A 20,247-nucleotide genomic window follows, 5' to 3' on the forward strand; every position below is an offset into this window, starting at 1 on the left:
TACCGGTGTGAGTCACTGAAGTCGGGAAGACACGCGCACAGCGGCCCTCCCCAGCCTGGCGAGGCCACCCCAGCACGCCTCTGCCTCTGTCTGTCCCTCTGGGCTGCTCTGAGAGCTGCAAACCAGCCCCGACTCCTGAACTCAGAAGCCATCACCAATATAGTCTGTGAGGAGAGAAGCTCCTCTCTCTTCTCACCTGCCACCGAGAAATAAAACACCAGTGCCCCGGGACCATGCACCCGGGTTGGCAGGATCATGAGCCAGCTCTGACCACACACGTAAAGGCTCTCAAGCTTCTTTGCACCCAGAGCAGATTAATCCTGCTCCTCTGCCCCCACCCAAGGTTCCGTCTCACGCCCCCAGCACTGTCTGCTGCCCCTGCCTTCACGCACTACGCCACGGCCCCCTCTCTTCCCAGAGCCGTAGAGCCTCTGAGCCATGTTTTGCCTTAAACCTCAACACCTCCCACCTTCCTACCTCTTTTTACCCGGCCTGCTGAATTCTGTCGGCCCTGCAGAGCAGGCATCAACAGGACAAAAGCTTTGGGGGACCAAAGCATGGAAAGAGGTCCCTCCTGGCACTTCCCAGAGTGTGGGAACGTCGAGGCCAGGCCTTCCTGGCTTCCGACTTGAGCCTTGACCCAGCTGGGCCTCTCCCGCTCCTTGAGGGCATGACCCCGCAGGCTGGGTGAATGCAGGAATCTGGGCCCTACAGCTGGCAGCAGCCACCGGCAGGCCGCAGTCAGCCTGAGCCCCTCCCGTCACGCCCCGCCCTGTGTTGCAGACCAGGAGCTGTGTGAGGAGGGCTGGACCAAGTTCCAGGGCCACTGTTACCGCCACTTTCCTGCCCGCGAGACCTGGGTGAACGCCGAGAGCCGGTGTCGGGAGCAGCAGTCACATCTGAGCAGCATCGTCACCCCCGAGGAGCAGGAGTTTGTCAACAGTGAGTGCAGTGACAGGAGAGTGGCCTGGCGGGCAAAGGGCCTTCTTTGCCAGAAGTCAGCCCACCCGGGCCCAGTGAGGCTGCAGGGATCTGGGACACGGAGGGGAGGAAGGGCATCTCCTCAGCCTGAGTTCCCAGAGGGAAGATGGGGTCTTTGGGACCAACGCTCTGGCTGCCCCAGGGACAAGCCGGCGACTCTGAGTGAGCCCCAGACAAACACTGTGGCTGTCGCTGGTCCGCACCAGCTGGGGGAGGTGGTCCAAAGTGCACCGCAGATATGCATATGCTGAGGCCCTTGTCAGGACTTTAGAAGCAGATGGCATGCTCTTAGGAGCCCACCCACCTCCTGCACCCCCATCCCCTCTGCCTCTATGAGTCCGAGTTTCTCAGACACCCTCAGGGGACCAGGGCCATGCCCAGTACCCACATCCTCTCTGCAGGTAATGCTCAAGACTACCAGTGGATTGGCCTGAATGACAGGACCATCGAAGGGGACTTCCGCTGGTCAGATGGACACACCTTGGTGAGTTCTGCTAGGGGCACCAGGGAGAATGGGTGGCCCAGAGGAGGGGAATAAACCCCCCGGAGACATTCAGACCACGTGCGAACACATCCCCTGAGCATCCGCTGCTCCAGGAGCACTGAGGGAATCCCTGGGCAGGGATCGTAGCTGCTTCACCTCTGCCTTTAGAGACCACCCAGAGCTGGACAAGTCCGGTGAATATCACCTGCCCTGTCCTCCCCTTCCCCTGCCCCACTCCCGCCCACAGCAATTTGAGAAATGGCGCCCCAGACAGCCTGACAACTTCTTCACTGCTGGAGAGGACTGCGTGGTGATGATCTGGCATGAAAAGGGAGAGTGGAATGACGTCCCCTGCAATTACCTCCTGCCCTTCACGTGTAAAAAGGGCACAGGTAAGTGGCAGCCTGGGAGGAGGGTCCTGCATGGATAGAATCAAGACTTGAGGCTCCTGCTGTGTGACCCAGGCAAGTTACCTTGTTTCCTGGCTGCTGATGTCACCTCATCTGCCTAACAGCAAATCGGAGCTGACCTAGGAGTGGAAGGGCTCTCCTAGCACCAGTATCCCAGGGCCAGTGACAAGGGCAAGCCCACTCCTAGGGACCACATACAGGGGCAGGGAGAGAGTGAAGATCACAGGCTAGGGGACCCTCCCTCCCCCCAACTCCACACATACACATCCCGTGGATATCAGCATAGAAAGTCATGCCCGATGGCTCATGGGCTGGGAACCTCCCCCTCTTTGGGGCCCCCAAGTCCCTCAGTCAGAGTAAGAGTTGTCAGGCCTTGATCCTCAGTTAAGTCTGTGGACATCAGGGTGCCGGTAGGACACCCCTCACTGTCCTGCCCCCAGCCTTGTGCCCCGCCCCAGGCCCCCGTCAGGCCCCTCCCCCTGCACCGGATGTTTCCTGACGTCACAGATGGCCTGCCTGGCCCTCCCTGTTGTCCCCCACCTTTGCCCTCTCTGTCTTCTGCTCATCTCCAGCAGACCCTCCTTCAGTCCCTTCCTGCTGCTCCTGGTCATCAAGGCACCAGATGTTAGAACCAGCGGTTTCCAGATTCTTAGCAGGGCATGAAAACTCCCCTTGGCCAGCAGCAGTCAGGGCTCACAGCTGGGTGTCCGGGTCCAGTGCCCCTTCCCTGGACTCTGGGCTGTCCCATCGCAGCCAGAGGGGGCCACACCGGCTCGTCACTGGCATGGGTCATCACGGGAGACCCTCTGAGGGCCCATTCTGAAGGGTGTTTACCCCCCAGTGGCCTGCGGAGACCCCCCCGTGGTGGAGCACGCCAGGCCCTTTGGGCAGAAGAAGGACCGGTACGAGATCAGTTCCCTGGTGCGGTACCAGTGCAATGAGGGCTTTGTCCAGCGCCACGTGCCCACCATCCGGTGCCTGCCCAGCGGGCACTGGGAGGAGCCTCGGATCACCTGCACAGACCGTGAGCACAGCCCCTCCCGACCCTCACGGGGCCCAGCATTGGGTCCTGCCCTCCCGTCCTTCTCCCCACCGTGGGGCCCAGCAGCAGCCAGCAGCCCTCTCCGGGGACCCTGAGCACCAGCTGCCCGTGCCATCCACAGGGGCCACCACAGACCACTGCCCCTGCCGCTAGGGAGGGCCTTTCCCTGAGGATGAAGGAGCAAGCCGATGGGGGCCCGCTTTGCTCTTCAACACCAGCCAGAAGCCCGGTAGCCCCAGTTGGTTCCAAGAAAAATCAAAAGCAGCAGGCACAGAAAGGCGCAGGCTGCCCTCCTGAGCCCTGGGGTTCTGTGGGAGGGGAGCCCACGGAGAGGGCACACGCTGGGGAGAAGCCAGGCTGCTTGATTTCTTCCCAGGCTCATAACGATCTCTGCGTCTCCCCTGCATGCCAGCCTCTGCCCACAAGCGCAGACTACAGAAGCGGAGCGGGCGGCCTCGGCGGCGGAGCCGGCCCGGCACGGCCCACTGAGAGGAAGCCCCGGACGCGGCCGGGATGCAGAGCCCCGGAGGCTTGCCGGGCAGACAGCCCACGCAGATGGTGCCCTCTTCTTGCCGCTTTCTGTCATATAAGGAATTCCATTAAAGAAGGGAGAAAAAAAGTCCCACGTTGTGTATGCACCCACCCACCCCCGAATCGCCGGAACTGCATCCGATCGCCACCCCCAAATGCCAAAGCAAAGCAAACGTGTTGTAACCCACGGACTGCGTTTAGAGACGCTTCTTCAGTCTCCCGTTGTGCCTTTCCAGGGACCAGAGCAGGGACAGGGGGAGAAGGGGAGGGGTTAAGTTAAATAAAGAAGATTATTTTTTGTTTCCTGACTTTATCCAAGAGCAGTGCGATCCTTGGTTCTTTGACTCCCAGGGAGAGCTAGGGAGGCGGGCGGAAGGGGCAGAGGACGGAGGGCACGACTGCAGACGGAACCGCAGCTGAATGTACTGGATGAGAAGGAGCCGAGAGGCTGCGCCATCCGGGTGGGGGGAAGTTGGGGGCGGGGGCGGGTTCCCACCAAGGTGGTGCAGACAGGAGGGGGCCATGGAGGGAGCTTCCCCTGCATGGGGGTCGGGGGCCCTCCAGGGGACCTGCTTCCAGCCTCTCACCCAGCGCTGCCCCCCTAGCAGATGTCCATCCGGGCAGGGCTGGGTCGGGGGCACTTGCATCCCCGTGGGAATGCCACCTACCCTGCCCCCCACCTCCCCCACTCCCGGGACCGTGCAGGCACCAGGGTTCCGTGCACCTATTTATATTTTTGAAAAAACTGAAGATTATGATAATTATAATAATAATAAAGACATTGGAAGAGATCTATTTCTTTGCTTTTTCCTCCTTTTTTTAATTTAAAGAGAAACCCACCATGGTTGAGGTCTACTGAAGGGGCTATCGGGAATGGGGGCAGTGAGGACAAGGTCTGATCAAATGAAGCCAAGCTGGTGTGCATTCTGTCCGGTAAGCCTGAGACAGTCACGCCTTTGTGTGCTTTTTTACAAGGAGTGCCTGTGTTTGATGGCCTCCCTGCGTGTGTGTATGTGTCTGTACACGTGAGATGTGAAGAGTGTGTGGTGTGTGTGCATGAGTCAGTGGGCGCTGTGTGGCGATTTGCAAGTTGGCACACTGACAGAGCAACTCAAGTGTGACATCTGGCTACTTTACATAGTCTGGTGCTTTGATATCACAGTGCTCACATAGGAGGACCCGGTTGGTGGAATAAGTCCAAGAACAGGCAAAATCAGGACTTAAACGAGGTAACAAAAACATTGCAGATGCCTGGGAACAATGAAACTTGCTTACCCATTTTGGGGGTAAACTGGCCAGCTGACCACTAACAAAAAAATCTGGGCATCGTGCCCTTCAGGAGGCTGTTGGATATGGACAAGAATGATTCTGATTGCTTGTGGATCCCCAGCAGACCCTGAGCCAGGCAGTGTGCCCCCATGAGCCTCCTCCTCGGGAGTGGGCACCAACCGTTCATCACATCTGCCAACAGGCGGCTGAGTCTGTGAGTTTTGAGAGCTGGTTAGCGAGTGCCCGGGTGGCTTTGCTGGTATCTCTTCAGGTGTGGATGTGTGTGGTGTGGTTGAGTATTTGTTGGTGACTATATCCGTGTGCCCAGGTTACCTACAACTCCGGAATGAATGAGTGGACAAAAAGTAGAGGGTACAAGGATGATCACATATTAAGGGCTCAATAATTACGTGAGGAAGATAATCAACTGATTCGTTGGGAGTACAACTATGTCAGTGGTTCTCAAACTTGAGCCTGCGTCAGAATCGAGAGGGCTTGTGATGACACAGAATCCCGGGCCCCACTCCAGAGCTGCCGACCCAGTGGGTCTGGGGTGGGGCCCAGGAATGCGCACTTCGAACAGTTTCCCAGGGACCCGTCTGCTCCTGGCCGCCCTCTGAGGAGAACAGGGGCTACACGAAGAACTGGCTGCATGACTGAGGGGGAGCGGTAGAGGTGAGCCTCTGCAGAGGCAACAGGCTGGGTTTTCTGAGGCTGGGCGGTTGGGGCAGGGGGCAGAGGGTGAGGCCCAGAGATGGCTGGAGCCTGAGATCCTCTGCGGGCACACGGTCTCCTCCGTTTCCTGAGGCGCCCCCTGCCCTTCTGCTAGGCCAGCAGTCACCCAGCTGGGGAGTGGGGAGGTAGGAGAGCAGGCCAGGGCCTCCAGCTTCAAGGCCAGCACCAGGGCGGGGCTGCCCCAGGACCGGCAAGGGAGAACTCCGTCAGCCCGAAGGGGCAGCCATGGAGTCTGCCGCCCACGCCAGGGCACAGATCCTGTGAGCCCGGGACCAAACTGCCCTCCACACCCGCTGGGCAGAAGGCTGAGCCCCGTGACAGGCTGAGCTGGACAGCAGAACAAAGGGGAGGTCTGGGGGTGGAGGAAGGGCTCCCCGCACCATTTACTGTCCCAGGAAAGTACACACACCTGAGGCTGTTCCCCAAAGAGGGAGAATGAGAACCAAACACAGAGTCTTTGGAACCAAGGGAGAGAAAAAAATGAGGAGGAAATGTGAAATCTCTCCCTTCCCTGGGATTTCACACAGGAGCCTAGGGACCCGCTTCCAGCCCTGACTCCGGCCAGCAGCTAACCAGAGAAGGAAGAGGGGCAGGAGGCTGCCAGGCCCAGAGCCCAGCTCCCCCGCCCCCTGCACCCCGTGCCCCCTTCCTCCCCAGGCTGAGGCGGAGCGGGCACTGCAGCCTCCGAGCCCCGCTCTGAGCACCGGCCTCTGGGGCAGGGAAAGGGGCTGCACCCAGGGACCACAGGGAGCCCTCGTGAGCCCATGAGCCTCACATGTCCCAGAGGAGAGGGGCAGGAGGATTCCAGGAGCCGGACAGCCTTGGGGTACCCACCTGAGCAAAGGGAGGATTTGGGATCTGGTGGATTTATGAAATACAGTCATTTTTTTTTTGAATTTTAAGTTGAGAAGTATAAAAACAATATGAAAATTGCCCCAACTGACAAGGGAAAATGAACCACTCAATAAATACGGCCCGTGAGGGGAGGGGCCCGGGCGGGTCGGAGCTGGCGCGGGGTGCTAGCATGGCTGGTAGCAGTACACGCCATACTTGCGGCTCTGCGGGTCTGGGAAGCCGAAGCTACGGACGCCAGGCTCCAGTGGCCCACAGCTGGGACGTGGGTGAGCCACAGGGTAGCGGGCGCTGCCGTCTGCCAGCCAGCCAGCGTCACAGCGGTCCAGGCCTTGGAACTTCCAGGCGGCAAAGAGCTGGCCCACCTTGGCGATCTGAGCGCTGTCTTCCCAGCAGGCCTCCTTTGCCTCTGCCAGCGTCAGCTTCTCAGAGTGCTCCAGGTAGTACACCCGCCCTGTGTGAAAGCAGGGGGGAGGGCTGGGCAGAGGAGCATCCAGAGAGCACAGCAGGGCTGCAGAAATGCCAGCCCACCCTGACCACACCACCCAGTCCCCAGAGACCTGACGACCATCCGAGCCCAGGAGCCACCACACTGTGGGCATCCGCAGTGCATCCGCAGCGCACACCCTGGGGAGGCACCTTCCCAGGCCTCACCCCCTCTGAGCATTCCACCCCACCTGCCATGGGGCTGGTGGTCCCCCTGTCATGTCTGTCCTCTACCCCATCCTTCCTTAATTGCACCCTGGATGGTCACCCCACCTAAGCTGGACCAATCAGAGCCTTTCACCCACTCAGCACTTACTGAGCACCAACTATGTGCCAGGCACTGTTCCAAGTGATTGGCATATGGAACTGAACCAGTTTCTGGTTCTGTTTATCTTCCTGTGAAAACAAACTGTTTTATTTGTCTATGATGCCAAGAGCCTACTATTGGCCCCAGCATGTAGTAGGCACTCAGGAGATGTTTGATGAATGAATAAACAATCATCAGTGTGAACCAGAAGCAGGCCCCCAGATGTGGCCTCATGGGTGGCAGGTGGAGGTGCTGCAGGAGAGGTCCTAAGCGCCCCCGATGCCGCCTGCCACCGCAGGCCTGAGCTCGCTGGCCCACTCACCCCTGAGAGCAGCAGCAAAGCAGAACACATCGTAGCGGTGCTGGTGACGGTCTCGTGGGCCATAGCTGCGCACACCGGGTGCCAGGCCCAGGCCACCGCAGGGCTGCCGGGCCAGCATGATGGGGTACTGCACCGAGGCATCCTGCAGCCAGCCTGCATTGCACCAGTCCAGGCCCTCCTCCCAGGCCCGGAACAGCTGCTCGAAGGAGGCCACCACTGCGTCCTGCTCTTCACAGGCACGCTGGGCCTGGTGGAAGTTGAGCTGGTAGCGACCCTGGGGGTGCTGGTAGGGAAAGACCACACCTGGGGAGGGAGGAAAGAGGAGCCTGAGTGGGTGGGCAGGGGTCCAGCTGCCCAGAGACCCCAGTCCTCTCCCTACTCCACTAGGTCACACACTCCCCTAACACACACACACACACACACACACAGTCCCTCAGAGAAGCTCAGCAAACTTGTCATCTCCTTTCCATAGTCCAAGTCAAAGACAGTCTACATGTGCTTTACACCCCCTCCTAGAACTAGGCTGGCACACAGCACTACGCAGAAAACGTTTACTAGCTTGTTAAGGTCATAAATTAACCAGCCCACTAATGTCCCTAACTAGAGAATGACAGTGACTCCTAGTTAATGGGCTGTCGCAAGAACCCCAGCGCTGTGGTCTCAACATGTCCCCCAAAGTCATCTGCTTAAGCCCTAATGCCCATGATCGAATGGGGAGGTACTGAGGTCTTGTGGGTGGGGACCCCATGGATGGGATTAGTGCCCTTATGAAAGGAACATCCACCACTTGCAGATGCAGGGAGAAGTCCACACCCTGGCACAGGGCCCTCTCCCAGCCATGCTGGCACGCTGATCTCTGCCTTCCAGCCTCCAGAACTGAGAGAAATGAATTTTGGTCATTTATAAACCCCCAGGTGATGGCACTTTGTTGTAGCGGCCCGGACAGACTGAGACACCAGGGAGAAGGTGCTGCCCGCCGTCCACAGGAGCCGGCAGATCTTTGGGCTCTGCAGGCCCCCCTTGTTAGCTGAGACCTGATCTTCTATATTAAGATTCACGCGGAAGCTTCTTAGGAGAATGGAAGGAAGTTTCCATACATGACATAATTTTCATGGGAGAGCAGGCCCTGGAAGCCATGGGGAGATGAGGAATGGTAAAGGGTCTTATAAAGGGGCCCCAAGGCCAAGGAGGTCCTGGGAGGGGGCTTTCCTTCCCGGTGCCAGGGTCTTGTAGGGGCAAAACAAAAACATTTTATTATGACAAAGTTTCAAACATGAATGGTGACTTTGAAAAAGTTTTTTAAAGACCTGGGATTTAGTTTCTACCAAGTCAAATGAAACCGTAGGAGAAAGGATGAGCCTAGGCCCTGGGACTGGCATTGTTTACATGCAGGGCCTGGAGTCCTTAGCCTCTCCTTCCTGTGGCCGGGCACCTGGGAACACCCACAATCTCACCTAGGGCAGGACACCGGGCTGCCACGGGATGGACGGGCCTCAATGGTTGGCTCACAACACCCACATGTGTGCAGGGGGTTATTTTGTGCTTAATTCCATCTCAAATCCTTAGCTCTTCCAGGGCCAGAAATGGGGTGAGGGCTCCCTGTTTCTCTAGGCTGCCCCTGTGGTCCCCTGACAGATGATCCCACTACCTCCAACATCAGGGATGAGGAATGTGGTCCCCCTGGGCCACCATCTTAAGCTCCCTGGACTTGGGGAGTAGGTGGCTGATGGCAAAGGTCTGCCACCAACTGAGCCAGGCCCTTGACTCCCATTTTATCCCCAGCTCCTCAGGAGGAGGTCACGGAGGAGACCTGTATTCCTCACTTGGCATGTGAGGAGACCGGAGTTCTGAGGGGCTGAGGCATTTTGGCAGGTGCCAGAGCTGGGACAGGGTGGACATGGTGTCAGATCATCCTTCTCTGCCCCCAAACCACGTCACCTGCCTAGCAGGTAGAAGCCATGGGAAGCAGGGTCCCATCCTAGAGACAGCAAGAGTAACGTCACCTAGAGGTCGCCACCCGGGCCCCCACACGGGATTCAGCTTGTGGGGTCTGGCTGGTTCGGGCAGCACTGAGTTTTTTTTCAAATTAAGAGATTTTTACATAAAAATCAGGAGATTTCACACATAAATATAAGCTTCTCTTGCCACATCAGAAAATCTGGCCCTGCTGGGTCTGCTTCTGGGGGGGCATGAGGACCAGGCCTGGGCAGGACGCTCCTTTGGATGGGACGCGGGCTCACTGTGCGCCCGAGGCCCGGTGCTCCCTGTCACTCACCGGGGCTGCCTGATCCGTTTGCATTACCTGCCGCTGCTGCAGTCCAGCTCTGTCTCTAATTAGCTGTGTGACCAGCTCCCATCTTCCTCTCTGAATGGGGTGTGAGCAAGAGGGAGTGGACACTAGTGGCTTCTGCAGACGGACTGCCTGGGGTTCACCCCTATCCTGCCATTTATGAGCTACGTGACCTTGACTGTTACTTGACCGCTCCGTGCCTCGGTTTCCTCACCTGTAAAATGGGGGTGGTGATAAAGTAGCTTCCCCATGGGGCTGTGTGGAGGGTTACAGGCCTGTCTAAAGTCCCAGCATCATCCAGCCCGTCCGGGACTCACCCTGAAGCTCCAGCCCCACCAGGCCGCTCTCATCCTCCAGCTCGTCAATGACCTCGCAGCGGTAGCGTCCGCAGTCCTCCAGCCGCAGGTCCCGGATCTCCAGCGACACTTCGCGCTCCCTGTCCTGCCGCAGATGCACCCGGCCTCGGTAGCCTCCGAAAGAACGGTGCCTCAGCCCGACGGCCACCAGCACGTCCTGCTCGGGGACCCCATTCTCCGACAGCTTCCACCATTTGATGAGCACGGGCCTCGGGGAGACCAGGGCCGGCTCGTAGTGGTAGCGGCAGGGCAGGGTTACGTTGGCCCCTCGGTGGGAGAACAGGGTCTCCTCCGGCGTCTCCACGACCAGCTTCACTCCACTGAAGATGCCTGGGGGGACAGGGGGATGGGGACGGGGACCTGCTGCAGCGTCTCTGTACCCCCGCAAGGGCCACCGCCACCCACCTCCCCAGGCTCGGGTGTTCTAGAACGCAGGGCTGGCCCTGGTGCGGCACCCGTCCCCGCACCCACATGCTCTGCGATGTGACCGCGCACCTCCTTCCGTCAGGAGGGGACGCCGTGCCCCGCCCCTCCCTCCCATCGGGGTGGGCTTCGCCACTTGCTTAGCTCTTCTCTCTTTCTCTCCACTCTTCCTCTCAGAACCTTGCCAGCCACCTTCAGAAAGAGCCTGGGCTCAGCTGCTGGAGGGTGAGCGCCCACATGGAGCAGAGACGAGCCGTCCTAGCCCAGGCCACCCTGGACGAGCCAGCCCCCGGCTGACCCGCCCACCAACTAGAGGCAGTCAGCTGAGCGAGCCCGGCCCCAAAAGCTGAGCCAGGAATCATGAGCCAAGGAAGTGCCTGTTGTCGCAGCCGCCACGTGTGTCATGCATAAGAAGCTACTGGTGCAGCAACGACAGCACCTCCTTATGATGGGGGTGTCTAGACCTCGGACCCCCCGAGTCTCCTTCTACCACACGAACCACAGGAGAGCACGGCCTGCCCTTCAGTCTCGGTGCAGCTGTCCGCCATCACTTTTCTGACATACCGAGAAACCCAGGTGAGATGAGGCCGAGACTCCTAAAGGAGACTCTACTCCGGGCCCAGGCACATAAGCACAGCGCCCAAAATGCACCACAGAAACTAGTCTGTCGGCTAAGGCTGGCGCGTACAACCGGGACCCCCTACAGGGGCCTCACCGGCTCAAGATCTTGGGCCTGGACTTCAGACCCTGGAGGTAACAGGGTGGGGGAGGGGCAGCCTCGGAGGTGGGGGAGGGGCAGCCTCAGGGGTGGGGGAGGGGTAGCCTCAGGGGTGGGGGAGGGGTAGCCTCAGGGCTATGCGGGAGCTCAACAGGAAGGCTCCCTAATGAGCCAGGTGCCCTGGTGCAGTGGTTCTCAAAGTGGGGTCCCAGAGCCAACAGCATTGGCATTACTAGGAACTAGTTGGAAATGCAAATTCCTGGGCCCCACCCCAGACCTCCTGAGTCGGAAACTCGGTGGGTGAAGCCCAGCCTTCAGTGTTTTGACAGCCCTCCAGGTGACTGCCGGCCACTCAGGTTGGAGAACCCTGCTCGGAGAGGCAGTAGGCAGAGACCTGAGAACACAGGCCCAGAGGCAGACAAGCCAGGCTTGAATCTTGGCTCCAGCTTTTCACAAGTCTAGGCCAGTCTAGAGAAATCAAGCCTCAGTTTCCTCATTTGTAAAATGTGGTGATCACGGTACCTACAATGGGCTGTGGTGAGGCTCAAATCAGATTAGGGGGGCCCCCCTGGCACACAGAGGGTCCAGTGGTCATGCACCAGGGTTATCATTTAGTGACAACACTCTGTAGTAAAGCTGCATTCAAACCTGAATAAAATGAAAATATTTAGCTAAATCAATGCATCCATAAGACAAAATAAAACACGGCCATGTAAAATAACCTGGTGGATGCATAATCATTCATTGACTGGGGAGGGAAAATTGTATTCTATGAAGTGAAAAGGGAGACTTGAGAACTGCATATGCTGAGTTGCTAATCACATATGAAAGGCTGGAAGCGTACACCTAAGATGTTAGCAGTGGCTCCTCCAGGTGGGGGGAATAGTTTGTGATATTGTTTGCATATAGTAAGGGACAAAGCCGTGCAGCTAGCAAGTGGCAAAATTAAGATTCAAACGGTAGAGACCAGGGGAGGTCACATTTAAGCTGGATCTTGAAAAATCAGAAGGACTTTGGGAAAGTATAAAAACACAAGTGATTGTCTATAAATGCATTCAGCTCCGTGTCTGAGGGGCGAGCCAGCGCAGAGTAACTGACACATCTCTTTGGATTGTCTTAGAAATGACAATGGTCGGCTACAAGGACCCGGAGGGGAAAGGGGCTGATGACTCCATGCCCTGTCCGCCATCCCAGCCTGGACCCTGCATATCACAGCAGGAGCCAGGACAGGTCTTGGTCACCCAGAGGAGCAAAGAGCCAGATCCAGGAAGCCACCCACCTTCGCTGTGGCTGTTGCCCAGGCTGCGGCCACTGGCACTGCTGGAGTAGTAGAAGCCATTGTAGAAGGGCAGCCCGGAGACCCAGGGCAGAGGGAACAGCAGGACCAGGAGCAGCGAGCCCATGGCGTTGTGCACAACTGCAGCGCCAGGGTGTCCTGGGCAAGGCTGGGGCCCGGGGCAAACTGGGAAGAGGAGAAAAGAAAGCCAATTAGAGAAGCCCTGCTGGGGGTGGGGGACAGGGGGGACTCGGGGTTCCAACACCCCCACACTCACTCGCTCAACAGGTAATTCTGGAGCGCCTCCTGTGTGCCAGGAACTGTTCTCAGAGCCAAGAAGACAGTGATGAGCTAGGTGAGGTCCTTGCTCTCAGGGCTGCCTCCCCACTCCAGGCAAAATGAGCAGTAAGCAAGCCAGCAAATCCTGAGAAGGACCTAGGACCCAGCAAAAAGGGCACAGAGAAAAGTAAGCAGGAAGATGCGACAGTAACAACATTTTCCACACTGCAGGCCTGAATGTGAAAGGTTGTGAGCAGCATGTTTTAATGACGTCAAAGAGACAAGACTAGTTTTTTGCCTGCACTCTCCTTTCTAGAAGCCATCCCTTCATTATGTGAGTCTGTGTTTTGGAACCATCCAGGGTGAATTCTGCTTCCTGCCGAGATGCTGGCTGATAAAGGGCAGAGGGATCAGCAGAACCAGTGTCTAGTTGCCCTTGGGTGTCAGGGCCAGCAGCCTGTCCTTTGTCCCAAAGGTCCTGCAGTGGTAGCTTTAAACAGAAGAGCCACAGGATCAGACTTTTATCTTAGAAACATCCCTCCAGGGCCAAAGTGGACAGTGGACTGTGGGCAGCAAGGCAGAGTGACAGCAGACATTTGGAAGCAGGAATGTCATGTGGCAACAGGGGAAAATGCTTAGGGTGTAATTTAAAATAGACAAAGCAGAACCCAGAATTGCCACTCTGCTATGCCTGTAAGTACATGGCCTACGGATGCCTGTGTACAGAAAGCAGAAGGAGAGGGAACAAGAGGGGGTGGGGAGGGATAGGGGAGAAAAGAAAAACAAGAAAAGGCATCGATCTGCAATGGTGGGGGGATTGACGAGGACATATTCTCGGTTCTGGAACGCCTAGGAGCTTCGGCTACAGAGGAAGGAATGGATGGGGGGAGTTGAGAGGTAGCAGGCGCTGTTCTCTTAGACACTCGTCACAGATCCCGAGGCCCAGACCTGCCCCTTGCTGCGCACCACAGGAGGACACTGTCCTGAGCCTCACTTCTCGTCCAGGAGGAATCCCCGGATGACACCCATAAAGGTGAACGGTGCCTTGCAGGGTAACAGTCACAGATAATTCTTATTATTCAGAGAATGACCAGAAGCCTCCATGCCCATCTAGGCCTTCCCCAGAAACCCACTAGATCCAGGAGAAACCAGTAGAACCATCTAGAGCATGTGCAGGATAGATCAGTTTGCCCAGACATCAACCTTTCTGTTGAGAAAACATGTCCAAAAGCAGCAGGCAACAAATGACCTAGTAATAAAGCACGGCCACCACATGGGTCAGAGGACATAGAAATCACTGTGGGATGGAGAAACCAGAGCAGGAATTTCCCAACCCTCAGCCAGCTGTACTTCACCACATCATCAAAAGCCTCTCTTCCTGACGAGCAGGGAGACAGGTTTGTCTCCTTGCTTGGCCACCTTGCAAGAAAACTCTTTCCTTTTGCAAAACCCAGCATCGCATATTTGGCTTACAATGCACGTGAGGCAGCGGGCCCTTGTTTGGTTACAAAGTCTCCTGGTGCCTTGGATCTGGGGAGCCTAAGCACAATCAGGCAACCGAACACAGACATCTGGGGTCAGGGAGATGTGGGTTCAAATCCCATATCCACTGCTTCTTAGCTCTGTGATTCTAGGCAGGTTTCCTCATTTGTGAAACAGAATCATAAAACTCACCATCACATGTTGTTCACCCATACAGTCTACTTTCCTCCTTTGGTAAGAGAGTTCGAGATAGATGCATGACCGGTCAGCCGGAGGCTGTATTTTCAGCCTCCCTTGTTGCTAGGAGAGGCCATGTGATTCAGCGCTGGCCAATGGCAATGAGCAGAAATAACGTGCCACATGCAGGTCTTACAATTAAAACAATTACGATGCCTTTCCCTGGTATTGTTTTCCCCAACCTGCTGGCAACCAGAGTAGCCACTTTTGTCTCAAAGATGAAAACCATGCGTCGAACGACAGAGCTGTCCCACCAGCCCTAGACTTCCCCCACCTGCACTGTGTAGTAAGAGAAAAACCAAGTCCTATCATATGTAAGCCACCACATTATGAGTCTCTTTGTGAACATAACTTAGCCTCACTTGGCCTCATTTCATAGGGTTGCTATCACTGGCATAAAAATATTAACAGCTGAGTTTAATGCTCTCCTACTATTTCATTTAATCCTCAGCACACCCTCTGGAGGCAGAACCTATTTGTATCCCCATTTTACAGATGGGATTAAAGGCACAGAGAGATTAAATAATCTGCCCAAGGTTATCCAGCTAGAAAGTAGTATGACCATAGGCAGAAAAGGGTTCATGGGGAATTTAGAGGGTAAGTTAACACTCTCTGCTAAATTGTTTTGCAAAACAAAATGTTTCTGGAAGAGCAGGCATAACAGAAGGGCATAACAGCTGCTATTTGCAACTGTTATGTGCAAGAGCTCCCCTAACTGCTGCCTGGATGCCCCCTCCCTGCTGCCAAGGACTGAGAGTTCTGCCCAATCTCTCCTCCCCTTCTAAACATCTGTCAGAATTGCACGGAGTTCTCACCTTATTCCATGGGGGACCAAGGTGAGAATAGACTTGTGCCTATCAAAGGGCTGCCCTGTATTTTGTTCCTGCAGACACTGTCCTGGGAGCTATCCCCCATACTCTCCCTTACTGAAAGTAGTAAATCTTCCTTTCTTACAATCTGGGTTGAGTTTTATGTGCTGACATTCACCAAGAGGCAAACCCCTTATGAGCTGACACTTACTGAGAAATAAACCCCTCACAATCAGTTCTGGCGGCAGAGTTAAGATCTTAACCTCTCTCTAGTTCCAAAGCCCTGAACCACCAGGTCCAGTTCAGGGAGGTAACATGCAGGGCACATAGCCCAGTGCCTGGCACAGAGCAAGCCCTGTGAGGGTTGGTTTCCTCTTCCTTCCTTGAGGTCTCACATTTGGAACCAGGAGGGAAGGGGATCAAGGACTGACAGGTTTGCTGATGTTGAACTGGATGTCCTTTGGGTCCACCCCATCCCTGAGCACCCACAGCCTCCTCCAGTGGTTGGGTGCACCAGCCTCTGCATGTTTCCAGCCTCCTACAGCAGCTCATCTGGCTCAGTTTCCCCAGTGAGAAAGGGCTTCCCCAGGATGAGCAAATGCAGGCATTTCTGCCACAAGGTGATACTTGTATGCGTGGGGGAAAATGCCTATCATGCACTCAAAAATAACAAGGTGTTGGGAAAATAAGGTTGAGGCAGGCTACTCAAAACATGTGCAACATTGTAACCAGAGAGCTAACAAAAACAACACCAGCCCAGCAATTCTCCACTGACATTGGTGCCCAGTGCCTTCAAGACTTGGTCAAGTTCTTCCGTGGGCCATTGCATTCCAACAGAAACCAGATTTACCAGAATTAAAAATCTGACTCTAGGTGACATGGTCTTCTTTAATCATTTCTTTTAAACACAGAGGAAGGGTCTTGGCAACTTCTTTGCCTGATTCCTACTTTTTTCAGAGTACTTTATGTTGTTAGGCAGCCATAAAGGCATCCTTCCCTCAACCAAATCTATTGCATCCTTGAGGCAGGATGGCAAAAATTTGGATATTGAGAGCTAGGAGAATTCAAGTGGGAAGAGATGTTGCATTGTCCAAATCACTTTGGTTCCCGAGTTTAGGCAATGAATGGCAAGCTTGGGTAGCAAGGGACATCTGCGCACATACACAAAGGGCAGGTACTTTCTGCAGGACTATCATGTTTATCTTCAGGAACCCAGACGTTACTAAGGCTTGCTCTTTCATTGTGAGAAATCTTGTACAGCCACTCCAATAATACATTGGCACACTGGGAAAAGCCACCACTGGACCAATTCCATTGTTATCCTGACACAGATCCCCATTGTTCTTACCAATCATGGATGAGTTCATTTGTGGTTCAGAAACATGGGTGAAGACAGAAAAGACACCTTCAGGTGTCCTCCACAATACTCCAGGGAAGCCCTTCCCAGCCTAAGAGACCCCAGCACATACTCACTATCTCCAGCCTGGGTACCACACTCACTGCCTGGTTTTTAAAAGGCTTCCATGTCCCCCCTTCCTTCAATCCTCCCAAGAGCACACCTTCAACAAGGAGAATTTTTTCTCCCCATTTAATCCACAGGTGAACAGTAGCACAGAGACATGAAGCAACTGTCCAAAGGTCACACAGTCAGGAGGTGGTTAGAGGCAGGACTCTTGAACTCTTTCAGCCAAACTCCATAGCTATGTGTCATATTTAAGGACTGCCACTCATCGAGACATGACCATGGACATCACTACCTATGGTCCTCACAATGTCAGAATCATCATCCCCATTGTACAGACAAGGAAACAGGTTCAGAAATGCTACATTGCTTGGCTAAGGTTACCCAGATAATAGAGGAAGAAACTGGACTCTTCTCATTCACTCAGCAAATACTGTTCCTGCATCTATCTAGCATGTGCCAGGCACAGTTCTAAGCATGGGGGATACAAATGAGAAGTCTTCATGGAGTTTACATTCTAGGGAGAGAGACGGACAATTAACACAATGTGGGACATCTGTGATGTGAAGGGGATGCACACGACCGAGGAGGATGAAGCAGAGGACATCCTGGAGACAGGGTGGATCAGGAAGCCCCACTGAGAAGAGGATTGACAGGGAAGGGGTGAGCTTTCAGGATACTAGGGAAAAGCATTCTAGAAGAGAGAACAGCAAGTACAAAGATTTTTGACAGGAATAGCTTGAAGCCCAGTGAGGCTGGAGCCCAGAGAACAAGAGGGAAGGTGGCAGGAAAGGATATCCAAACTGCAGTCACAGGCCTCATGATGTAGCACTCAAGTGAAAACACGTATGAGTTTTCAGCTGAGGAGTTTTCTGACTTACACTCTCAAGAACCATTCTATCTTCCTACCGCAAATCAAGGGCTGGTCCACATGCTGGCTCCTCCCCTCCAGCTACAAACAGCCCCACTTCTCTCCATTCCTTTGGCCCCTCTCCAGTCTGGGCACCAGCCTGCTCCCTGGCTTATCAGTACTACCGTCAGTGGAGAAGTGACACCCTCTTGCTGGATGTTAACCCAGCAGTCATGCAACCTGAGAATGGGTGGGAGGACTCCAAGAAAAAATGTGTTCTGAAGAAAAAGATCAGCCCTGGGCCGGGAGCAGCAGCAAAAGTGGAAGTGGTGCTCCTCTTCCGGCCTCAGAGAGGAGCGCAGCACACAAGCCGGAGGACTCCAGTTAGACTCGTCACCTGCTGGCAGGGTGACCCTGGGCAAGCCATGTGGCCTCCGAAGAGACGCCTCCCTGTCTCCAGAGAAGGCTAACGGGGAAGCTCAGGGGCTGAGGACAGTGATGGCCCTGAATGTCAAGCAAAAGCACGGAGCAGTCCTGGGTATGAGTCAGGAATGGTAACTGCCCCAGGCCCACCCCGACCACCGCCACTAATGGCAGCGATGGATGACCTCCGCTTGCAGGGAGGACAAGCCCTCAAAATAATTAGCTAGTATATGATTGTTCACAGTTGACAAAGTGAAGTCTCGCGTTATTTCAGTGGGTCTTTCTTCTCTCAGGGCCTAGGAGAGCCGCCACCATGGCCTTTTCTTTACAGTTGGGTAACTGGGGGCCAAGAGACGGAGGCGAGGCTTTATCTTTAGTAAATAGGTGGAGGTTGCAGAAATTGGGGTCTGCATCCTTTGCTCTTCCCTGCACCCGCCTGGGGACCCTTCCACCCGCAGGAGGAGCTGACACTGACTTGGAAGGACGATGCAGCGCCCCAGACGACCCTCACTGCGCGACCGGGGCGTCCAAGGCCCCCAGACACCAGCAGAGGGCGGCACTGCCCTCCCGTCTCCGCCAGCCCGGCTCCCTGCGAGGAATTTGACTTCGGTGCCCCCTGTTTAAACAAGACTTAGGAGCGCCTTTGAAACTTGCGGCCCCCGGAAAGTGGAAGCCGGAGGTGTTTCCTATCAGCATTCCCAGCCCGCTGGGCCGTGCAGGGCGGCGGGAGAGAAGCCTCCCAATCACCTCCCCCAGCTGCAGAGGGCAGAGGCGCTGCCGGGGGTCAGCGCTGGACACCGCCGTCCCGTCTGGGGTACAGGCTGCTCGGGGCCACCCAGCGAGTCGGTGGCAGAGCTGGGTCCAGGTGCCCCGCGCTGTGTCCCCTCTGGCCGCTCAGGAGCCCTAAGTTCCTCCCTGCGTGACCCCATGTCCCCTCCAGGGCTCCCCCTCCGCCTTCCCTGGCCCTCCGGTCTCGCTGTCCCGAAGGCAGCAACCCCGGTGAAAGGGGGGCCTGAATCCGACGGGCATCCTTCGCGCCTAACGTGCGGTGGCCGGAGCAGGCCCCAGGCCGGGAGGCGCGGGTCGGCAGCCTGCCCGCCGCCCCGCGGTTGTCCCCAGCACCCCCGCAGGGCCCCCGAGCATCCGCAGGTGCCACGGGGCAGAGCCGGGCGCGCGCGGCGCGCTGTGCTGGGGACCTGACGGGGAGGGATCGGGCGGCCCCCGGCGGGAAAGCGGCCGGACCCGGGCGCTGGTCTCGGAGGCCACGGGTTTCGCCCGGGATCTGCCTCCTCGCCAAGCTCCCAAGGGTCCCAGGCGAGTCGGCCCGCGTGCGCGCCCCGCTCCCGCCCCACTCGCGCCCAGGGGTCCCCCGCCGGCGCTCACACGCGGCCCCGCAGCACCCGGCCCACTCGCTCTGCCCGCCTGCCAGGACTCTGCCCCTGGAGACCCAAAGTGGGGGGGGGGCTACGCACCGGGGGCCCCGGAAGCTGGCCACCCCGAGCCACACACACCGTTTCCAGACGGCTCCTCGACGGCTCGGGCGCTCCCGGCCGCAGGCAGCCCGGCCGAGGCAGCAGGCGGATTTGGGGATCTTGAATGGCCAGAAAGGAAGCGCCGCGGACAATCCCCCTCGCTCCCGCCGCGCCAGCCCCTTAAAGGAATACAAGCCCCTTTCCCTCCCGGGGGCTGGGCCGAAGGGAGGAGTCACTGCAGGCCCGGGCGGTATCCAGACCCGCCGGGGACCCCCTCCAACCGCAAAGCTGCTGGCCGCGCGGTGAAGGGAGTGTCGGGGAGCCGAGGCTGTCACGTGTTGGGAAGGGAGGTGGGTGGGGGATGTAAGAGGAGCTAAGGGGGTCCCATTGGACGCTCTGGTTTACCAAAACCAGGGAGACTGAGTGGGGAAGCCCCTCTCCAGCACTCTGCATGTGGGTTATGTTATGGCTGCCCCCACCTACCGGAGAGGGAGGGGTGAGCATTGTGCGCCTTCCCTTACCCCTAGGAGGCAGCGGAGTGCTGACATCCCTCCTGCCCCTGAGTTTGGCCCTAGTGAGATGCCAGTCAGACTCGCAACTCAGCGCCAGGCACGTGGATTCTGACTCCAAGTGGGGCTTGAATGAGTGGCCCGGATGGGAGGAGAGGCCCCGGATGGCGGGCTCCCAGCACCCTGCAGGAGCAATCAGGCTTCTCACCGGCTCTCCAGTAGGGCTAGGGGCCTCCCCTAGG

The 20,247-nt window shown here is 56.7% G+C and overlaps 2 protein-coding genes across 2 annotated transcripts in view; one reads left to right on the plus strand and one right to left on the minus strand.

Moving 5' to 3' along the window:
* The window catches only part of ACAN (aggrecan), a 33,409-nt gene extending 29,180 nt beyond the window's left edge, over nt 1-4,229 (plus strand). The window contains exons 13-17 of the mRNA XM_057494726.1: nt 784-942; nt 1,383-1,465; nt 1,713-1,857; nt 2,717-2,899; nt 3,330-4,229. Coding sequence (XP_057350709.1) covers nt 784-942; nt 1,383-1,465; nt 1,713-1,857; nt 2,717-2,899; nt 3,330-3,406 — 647 coding nt within the window. The 3' untranslated portion in view covers nt 3,407-4,229. The remainder of the gene's footprint in view (nt 1-783; nt 943-1,382; nt 1,466-1,712; nt 1,858-2,716; nt 2,900-3,329) is intronic.
* Nucleotides 4,230-6,346: 2,117 nt separating this feature from the next.
* Nucleotides 6,347-19,647, minus strand: HAPLN3 (hyaluronan and proteoglycan link protein 3). Its single transcript, XM_036932023.2, has 6 exons — nt 19,536-19,647; nt 12,760-12,917; nt 12,486-12,668; nt 10,027-10,395; nt 7,420-7,722; nt 6,347-6,758 (listed from the first exon to the last, which is right to left on the minus strand). Exons 3-6 carry the CDS (start codon nt 12,607-12,609, stop codon nt 6,472-6,474), a joined length of 1,083 nt encoding a protein of 360 aa, XP_036787918.2. The 5' UTR covers nt 12,610-12,668; nt 12,760-12,917; nt 19,536-19,647; the 3' UTR covers nt 6,347-6,471.
* Nucleotides 19,648-20,247: the final 600 nt, after the last annotated feature.

The sequence above is a fragment of the Manis pentadactyla genome, chromosome 18 (genome assembly GCF_030020395.1).
Source record: "Manis pentadactyla isolate mManPen7 chromosome 18, mManPen7.hap1, whole genome shotgun sequence".
NCBI classification, from domain to species: Eukaryota; Metazoa; Chordata; class Mammalia; order Pholidota; family Manidae; genus Manis; species Manis pentadactyla.

Excerpts from the sequence above, each read along its gene's own strand:
- HAPLN3 (XM_036932023.2), bottom strand. The coding sequence starts at position 12,609 with ATGGGCTCGCTGCTCCTGGTCCTGCTGTTCCCTCTGCCCTGGGTCTCC. Across the intron at positions 10,396-12,485 it reads GGGCAACAGCCACAGCGAAG|GCATCTTCAGTGGAGTGAAG; the intron begins GTGGGTGGCTTC and ends CTGTCCCCCCAG. Across the intron at positions 6,759-7,419 it reads CTTTGCTGCTGCTCTCAGGG|GGCGGGTGTACTACCTGGAG; the intron begins GTGAGTGGGCCA and ends GCTTTCACACAG.